The sequence below is a fragment of the Scleropages formosus genome, chromosome 4, assembly GCF_900964775.1.
Source record: "Scleropages formosus chromosome 4, fSclFor1.1, whole genome shotgun sequence".
Taxonomy (NCBI): domain Eukaryota; kingdom Metazoa; phylum Chordata; class Actinopteri; order Osteoglossiformes; family Osteoglossidae; genus Scleropages; species Scleropages formosus.
The window spans coordinates 24,992,923-25,002,046 of record NC_041809.1 but is presented as its reverse complement, the minus strand read 5'-3'; the positions used below and the strand labels follow the sequence as shown (position 1 = coordinate 25,002,046).

The window sequence follows — 9,124 nt, the reverse complement described above, 5'->3', positions numbered from 1 at the left end:
CCACAAGTACACCAGTTTGTTTCTCAAATTTTACAAGAGTACTTTCATTTCATAGTGAGTGCTTTGCATCTTTAATCATTTTTATCATAGTCGTTGTCTCCAAGGATTCTCAATAAAAAAATATCAAATGTTTGTCACAGTTACTTGCATAAAGATTCATTTTAATTATTATATTACATTACAATATATAAAAAATGTTTAAGACATTTGTTTAGATTTCAGTGCACACCCTTTTTTAACAAACCATTGTAACAGTCTCTAAAGAAAGAAAGAAAAACACGTGACAATAAGTCCAGCAGGAGCAAGGAATGAGCTGAATGTACTTCAATGTAACGAGATTCTCAGTTGCACTGATGCTCAGCTGCTGTGAATGACACCGTCACCACAAGCAGTGGCCCCATTTAAGGTGTACATTCTGACTGCATAGTAAGGTAAACCTTTCTAGTCTAACCTGAACATGACGACTAGAAGAAAAGTATAGATTTCAATTTCCTCATAATTAACCTTTCTACCTAATCTCCTGTCCAAAGTAAATAGCCATCAGCATTTAATGACCATTTTATACCCAGAGGCCTTTGTCTCCCTTTCCTTCATCCAGGGGCATAACAACTAATCAATTATTAGGTGCATGAAATGATCAAAAAAACTCAAAGGTGTAACACAGATATTGTGGGGTTACTTCAGACTTGCTTCATCCAGTCTGTTTTTAGGGTTAGCCGTTTAGCCCTGTTTGACGCACCGCACTCAGTGACGGCAGCAGCCCACACAGCACCGCTGCGATATAATGTTGCTTTTTTGGTCGCGGGACTCTTATTTTGAATGTCTGCACGTGTGGCATTTGACAGGTAACGCAAGGACATGGAGGGAAAAAATGGACCCAAAAGGGGTGAATCATTATACATCAGACTGCAGGAAAAAAAAAAAAAAACACTGAAGATGTTGACTACAGAAAATAAAACACAAAACCATTTAAGAAGAAAAGAAAGCATTAAGTTTCTGTGGATTTCATTTCAATGTTGCAACACACGTTTAAGTGAACAAAAGGGACTCGAACCCTTTATGACCACTTTCTTTAATGCTCACTGTTATACTCACAGAACAGTGAGAGAGGTGAAACATGGCATGCAGTGCTTTCATCACAAACTTGTCTTACCAGGCAGCTAATAGCATAGTGGTTACAGCTGCTTCTTTTGGACCAGGTTCCAATTTCACATCCAGCTGTAGTGGCCTTGAGCAAGCTACTTACCCTGAAATTGCAACTAATAATTGCATTTACATTTATTCATTTTGCCAACGCTTTTCTCCAGTTGTGACTTGCACTGTCATTTCCAGTTTCCACTGCAGGGTAACTTTCACTGCAGCATTTCAGGGAAGATACCTTGATCAGGGTAGTAGAGTAAGAGGTGGGATTTGAACCCACAGTAAGTAACTCTGGCCACTACGCTGCCGGCTGCCAGGCAATAGCCTATGCACGGAATGAACGGTCGTCGGTTTCGCGTTATAACTCATATCCGCACATTAAAATGTGCTACGCTTTACAGTCACACGTACAGAATGTCTACAGTCTACAGTCACAGAATGTTAAAGATTAAGAGTAATTAAACGACTAATAATTAAAAAAAACACCCTGTAATCGCGAAGAAGATGTCTACCTAAAATTTCAAAACGAAACACAGCACACACAGTGAATAGAGACAAGTCAGCAGGGCCCCCCAAAAAGGTACATTTATCGTGGGTTTGTTTTCCTCATACCCAGATACTTCTTAATAATTTCCAGAATCTCTTCCGTCTTTAGGGAGTAAATGATGGGATTGAGCAGTGGGGGGATGGAGGCGGACAGGGACGTGTTGATGATCCTCGTGTCCGTGTCAATGTTCACGTTGATCCATGCAACAATGTAAGTCACGAAGAAGGGCACGAAGAAAAGAACAACCAGAATCAAGTGTGAGGTGCATGTTTTAAACGCTTTCCACCTGCTCTCCGAAGAGGCTATATTCAAAATGGCATAAATTATACATACGTACGTCAGCGCGATGAAGCCGAAAGGAGCAAAGAACAACGCAACTGTGGTAAAACTGGCCATAAACCAGTTGGGAGAGTAATCCCCACAGGCTATCTTGAAAACGGGGCCGTGATCACAGAAGAAGCTGTTGACGATGGTCGATTTGCAGTACGGCAAGGGGGGTATCAACGCAACCACGACCACCTCTATGATGAGCGGAATCGACCAGGAAACCATTATGACCAACATCATTTTACGGTTTGTATTTATAGTATGGCTCCTTAGCGGGAAACATATCGCAATAAGCCTGTCATATGCCAGGACGCAGAGACAGAAGGCCTCCATGGAAGCAAAGAAATCAACAAAGAACATCTGAGCCAAGCAGGCATTGAAATAGATGAATTTTGAGTCGAAGAGGTACATGTTGACGGCTTTGGGGATGAGAGCCGAGCTCAAACTCACATCGACCACAGCCAGGCTGAAGACCGCCATGTATTTGGGTGTGTGTAGGACCTCTGAAAACCAAATGATAACCATCAAAGTGAGATTGGCCGCGAGTGTAAAAACGTAGATGACTGCTAGAAATATGAAGTAGTATTCACTGTTCTTCAGCGCGTAGAATCCTCTGATGTAGAATCCAACTGGACGAGTGAAGTTGCTCAGGTCTTGGGTTGTGGTCTCCATATGGGCCCCAGGTTCCTGCTTCACTTTCGTCCGCCTAAAATCGATGTCAGGTAGATAAAAATGTATCTAAAGGGTTTTCAGAGAGACTGGTTTAACAACACAGATACATACCAATCTGAGGAGGGGAAATCATTGCAGGATGTAAATTCCTGGTTGTGCTGTAACTTTGAGCTTCAGTGCCTGAATTTTTATTTTTATAGCGGGTCACCCAAGTCTGTAACTCCAGCTCTCACTGGAGATTCAATTACTAGTCCTGATCAGCCAATAAACTGACTGGTAAACTAATGGTGATGGCTAATTACATGTTAAAACTTTCCCTGAGGGTGTAATTACTTCGAAAAGTGGTGTGCATGCAAAGCAAAAGTCAGTGCATGTTGTCCTGTACAAGTAAATAACTCATAGCAGCAGAAAAGCATTTGTACCCACAAAAATTTAAACAAACCTAGGAGAGTGAAATTGTTGAACTCTGGTGTACCGGGGGGGGGGGGGGGCGGTGGCACAGTGGGTTGGACCGGGTCCTCCTCTCTGGTGGGTCTGGGGTTCGGGTCCCGCTTGGGGTGCCTTGCGGCGGACTGGCGTCCCGTCCTTGGTGTGTCCCCTCCTCCTCCGGCCTTATGCCCTGAGTTGCCGGGTAGGCTCCGGTTCCCTGCGACCCCGTATGGGACAAGCGGTTCCGAAAATATATGTGTGCACGTGTGTGTGTGGTGTACCTGGTCTGTTAGAGGAATTAAGTCTTTTGGAAGTGGGACATGATCAATACACTGTTCAAATGAAGTAGGATGGCCACAACATGTCATGCAAAAATCAAAGTAGGCAGCTGAAGATATTTCCATTTAAATCATTAGGAATAAACCTGCCTGCTCTATAAGTTGTGAATGTACTTAATGGATCCAGTGCAGATGATGTGGTCAATGCTGATGTAGCTAGGCTGGTAATGATTTATGCTACATTCATTGTTAATAACCATTTTAAAAATATGGCAATTCTCCAAAAATGAATGGCTAAAATAATGGAGAGTAGACAGATGATTTGGGCTTTGAATACCTAATGTGAAAATGACATACTGAAATGAAAATAAAAAAAGACACTGAATGGAATCTGAAAACAAACTCAAGACAGTTCATGTAAAGTCATTCCCATCATGTAAATCATGGGTGTTAATTATACAGAACACATATATGTACCGATGGAATGCAGGTATTAGTAACTGGACCATGTCAGGTGGAGCATTTTAGATAATGATGCAGAGGTGCAGAAGAATTGGCTTAAACTGACGACTTCTGGGTTTCTTCTTATGGTTTAATTTTCTTATAGACACACAAATTCATCATAAATCCACTCATCAGCTTGGCAACCTTCAGCAATAAATGACACACTGTCAATTTGGGTGCATTCCATGCTTTCCAGTTGCTATGGTTTAAGAAACCTGGTGATCATTTTGTATTGTAAGAATGATCTATTTTACCTTCTTCTGTGTCACTTAATGCAAGTGATTCGTTGTACTGTTTTTATTACTGTTTGTGAGAACCCACATGCATGTCCTTCCGCATCAAATACGTTCCCCAGCACATGCTAGTGAAAAATAATGAACGCAGCCATGAAGGAACTGTATGTGACACTGCTCAATACATCTGTTTCCGTGACTGCGAGCAAAAACCAGGATGAGGCTTGTAAGACTGAAGAACACGCCTCTAGAGGTCCTTCTTTTTACCTAAATGAGAACACTAATACCTCCTGTATCTGCTTCCACAACCCTAATCAGTGGCTAATTGAAATGGACATGGAAGAAGTAAACAAACCAGCACAAAAAGAACATTTTGCCTGATGTTCTGTTATTATTTCATTTATGTTGCCCACATTGGCTCAAGGTGACCTGTTCTGCCGTGTGATTCCCAAAGTCAGCATTTTAGGGCAATAGGAACTTTACCTTCTTTACTTACAAAAAGCTCTGCTAAGTAAAGATAAAATTGGCAACTTGAAGCCTGGCTTATATTTTATATCAGTTACTGGAGTCCTGGACATGAAAAAATGACCTTGTGTGGTCATTTAATCTTTTATACAGAATAATCTACCCTGGAGACTCATTAATACTGGGAACACAATGCATCCAAAAAAATCCGCTCATCCTCAGGCTATTGGAAATCAAAGCAAGGCCCAGACCTAAGGCTTGTCTGCTGATTTAAAATTCAACCCAGCACATTTTGCAAAGTATGAAATTGTACATTGCTGTTATTATTAATTAGTACATGTTGAAACAGACGGTTGTGGAAGCATAGCTGTTGTAACAGCTTTAATATATCAATTCTCATCTTATACAGCTGTATCTTTCACTGGAGTAACTCAGGACATGAACCTATAGTACAACTTTTCACCTTCCTTAAAAACTATACAACACATTAATTAAGCAACTTGCTGACCAGGCACCCAACACCATATATGTGAACAAAAGCAAATTACTAGATATGTAAATAATAATTGAAAGTTTTCTCCCTTCTTATTCTTTAGTAACCACTGTGGGTAATTCTTCATCCTTTGGTATAGTTTAGTCAGGTTTGTGCCTGGCCCTCCAGAACGTTCTCATCAGCAAAAAGAATAATCATAGCATAACATTACCACTTTGTGCTTATAAAATGAATAAGTAGGACAGTTTGGTTTTGCTGCATGGAAGCAATCATAGTGAAGGGCGTTCTCTCACACTGTAGTGTCACTGGGCCCATGTGGCCCAATTGCAGAACAGTGGTAATTAATCTACGTCCTGGGGACCAGGCTTGTTTTGTCCTCATCCATTGCTAAATTGCCTCGTCTAATGGGGCTTTTAATTCGACTTTCGTCCTAATTAGATGTCTATGGAAGTTTTTTCAAGTGTATAGTACTTAATGGCTGTAAAAGAGTTGCGCGAGTGCAGGTAGATAGCCATAGTGTTATACAGCAATTAATGAAGGGGAACTGTTAGAAATGTTTTCTAACCCAACTGTGTTGTGATAACTGATGCTACTTATAAAAGTAGTTATATACATTTTAAAAGGGTTTTTGTGATATTTTACATACATAAGTGTCAATTCTGGGAATCGACAACCTATACATTTATACTTTTGAAAGTAACAGTAGTTAGATCTTCAGTATATCAATGAATTTATCTTTCAAAGGAATTTTCAGGAACAAATTATATTTGTTACATGAGGGGTTTCTGGACAGATAATATTTACCACAGCAATCTGGGGAAGTATCATTCTCAGCAATTCCATTAACAACAATGTCTCTGTTGCCTGCCTGGTATTTACGTGATATTTTATAGCTAGTTTATCCCTGCATTTCCATAATTTTTAAATGTATTGATCTTCATAATTACAATTCAGTTTCACTTTATGCTTAATTCAGGGTCTATTACATTCTGCAAAATGTTCCAGATATTCAATCTATAAAGTATTCAACTAATCCAAAATATTTCACCAAAGTGGTTTGATTGAATGTTTTCTGAGAAACTTTCTGATTTGCTCCAATACCTCCTCTGTCTTAAGTGTGTAAATAATGGGGTTAAGAAGAGGGGGTAGCACAGCTGACAAAGATGTGTTCAAGATTCGAGTGTTACCGTCAATCTTGGTATATATCCACGTAATGGTGTAAGTTACTAGAAAGGGTGTAAAAAATATCGCCACCAAAATTAAGTGCACAGAGCAGGTTTTGAAAGTTTTCCATCTTCCATCTAAAGATGTGATTCGGGAGACAGCAAGAATGATGAAAACATATGACATCAGGATGAAGCCTAGCGGCACATAAATTACAGCAAATAAAAAGAAAACTGTTATTTTCCAGTTTGGACTGTTGTCACTGCAAGCAATCTGAAAAATTGGGCCATGGTCACAAAAGTAGCTCATCACTGTGGGAACTGGCTTGCAAAATGACAGGTGAGTGATCAACACTAATGCAGCTACAAGAATTGCAAAGGCCAGGACCCAGCTGAAAACTATGATGCCAAACATGCGTGTGTTGGTGATGATCGTGCTGCTCTGTAGGGGGAAGCAAATGGAGACCAACCTCTCAAAAGCCATGATGACCAGTGAGTAGGATTCTGTTATATAAAAAAAGTGAACAAAGAACATTTGAGTCAGGCACAAGTCATACGTCACAAACCTTGAGTCAAAAAGAAACTGGCTGACACATTTAGGGATGAGAGCGGTGATGTGGCTCACATCCACAATGGACAAGCTGAACACCACCATGTACTTCGGGGTGTGAAGAGCTTCAGACTGCCATATGACCATTATCAAGAAAATATTCCCCAGAAGAGTTCCAATATAAACAAAAGCCAGGAAAATAAAATAATACTTAGAGTCTGGCAAAGACTGAAGCCCCATGATGAAAAAACCAACTGGCCGGCTAAATGTTGCGTTCAGCTCCATTTTTCTGGGGTTATTTAATGCTGGCGGTTTCCTTCTTTATTTCTCTTCAGTCAGATTCATTCAAAGTTCATTTTAAAGTTGCAGAGGAAGGATAAAGCAGAAACCTCATTAATATGTTTCAGTTAGAAATTTATTTTTTATTCATTTTAGAAGTATAAATTGCTCTTTTTGGTGCCCATCTCTGTAGTAACTATTGTAGAATACCAGGAATGCAGGGCACAGCAATGTTAATTCTAGCTCGAAGTAATAAAATTTCCACTCAACAGAAGCTCCTTTATATGTACCTACCACCAGAAGAAATCAAGAGACAAAGCTAGTTTTTCTGTCCCCCTTGCCCCAGTGAACACATGGGGAGATTAGCCCTCCCTTGACAGTCACACTCAGTTACATTGTTGCCTCATATATAACACATCACTAATTTATTTTTTTGTGGAATTCACAAAGACATCAAAGAATATTATTTAATTGAGGGTTTTTCCCAGCAACTCCAAAGGTAAGAGTCGCAACAATTCTGAAAATACATTGAAGACATATTTAAGACATCTTATATAAGAAGCAGATGGCATAGGAAAGCATAATCCACATACCATAAGTAGGAGAAACCCAATTACCTTGCTCAATGACAGGTCCAAGACTTCAAGTTCACTTTAAGTGTAAATTGAAAGCACAACAACCCAATCATCAACCAACCTAATTCTTCCAGCTGCTAAAATTGTTTTAGGAGATGGCAAATTAGGTCTTTTGCAAAATGAAAGTTTGTACCAACTTCCTGTAACACTGATTTTGCAACAATGCAAATACACTCGGTCCTTTAAATAATGGGGCTCAAACAACCAAGAGCTGCTACAACAGCTTACAGAAAAATTTACCTTCTTTCCATACTTCAGGCTGTTTTCCTATGCATCAACATTTTTGCCTGTTATGCAGCTGTTTCACTTCCACAGTGCCTACATCATCCTATGCAACAGCATCAGCACAGGTATCAGACATTTTTATGCAGGGATACACTTGGTTGAGTTTTTTCCCTTAGTGGTGTTAGTCTAGCTAATTTCTGGCCAAACCTAAGTTACTCTGTAAATGATGACTGCTCTTATAATTAAACCTCAATTTTACAATCAAATAGAAATCTTCTAAGATTGAGCATTTGTTAGCAACACTGCAGATCCTATCTCAGAAAGCACGCAGACACTATGCTAGAGTGACATCTGTTGCAATTTTCCCCGGTATTGCACATATGTCCCACGTTCCACGTCTCCCTCCTCAAGCCGTGCTTCATGTCCCTCTTTCAGGCTCCACAGATCACATGTACGCATACCGATTAAACTTCTGATTGTGAGCACTAAACCCTTGTCTTTATTTGACTGTCATACTACTTGTCATGCCAGAACAAGGGATGCCGAAGCGAAGGTGAGTGGGACCCAATCGCGGGTTCTGTTTAATGAGCAACAAATCCAAAGCACAAGACAAAAGAAGTAGTCGGGGACAGGTGTGGGTCAGGTGATGTGCGTTCGGGGTTTCGAGGACAGACAAGGAGCATAGTCAAGGAAACGAAACAAGGTCAGAAGCCAGGACAGCAGGATGTAGAATAGATGGGAATCACTGGAGAGACTAAAGTCGCGGTTGCTCATGAGAGGTTCAGCATTCAGGTGTGGACTCCTGGTCCTCTTAAACCTTGCCGCCTTAATGAGGAGCAAGTGCGGGCAGGGTGCATGTGACACTACTAGAGCTGTTGTTACCTTTACCAGATTTTCCTTGGTCAATCATGTGAGTGTCACACAGGTAAGTTGGGACACAAGAGGATGGACCCAGGTGTGGAATCATGTATTGGGGATATCGAAGAGGAGAGGCAAATCCTGCAGTCGGGGGCAGGCGATGGTCGAAACTTGAGGAGCGAAAATCTTACCATAGATGATCTGGACACATAGTTGAAGGAACAAAGCGAAGGCCGTTGTCGTGGGAGACAGGATAAGGAAACGGGCAGAGGATCGAGGATGATAGACTCGGGGAGCAGGTCAGGTAGGCAAATGAATGGTTTGGG

The 9,124-nt window shown here is 40.7% G+C and overlaps 1 protein-coding gene across 1 annotated transcript; it reads right to left on the bottom strand.

Annotated features, from left to right (window-relative positions):
• Positions 1 to 1,726: 1,726 nt before the first annotated feature.
• Positions 1,727 to 2,686, bottom strand: LOC114910395 (olfactory receptor 51M1-like). Its single transcript, XM_029250881.1, has one exon. It carries the CDS (start codon positions 2,684 to 2,686, stop codon positions 1,727 to 1,729), a length of 960 nt encoding a protein of 319 aa, XP_029106714.1.
• Positions 2,687 to 9,124: the final 6,438 nt, after the last annotated feature.

Excerpts from the sequence above, each read along its gene's own strand:
- LOC114910395 (XM_029250881.1), bottom strand. The coding sequence starts at position 2,686 with ATGGAGACCACAACCCAAGACCTGAGCAACTTCACTCGTCCAGTTGGA.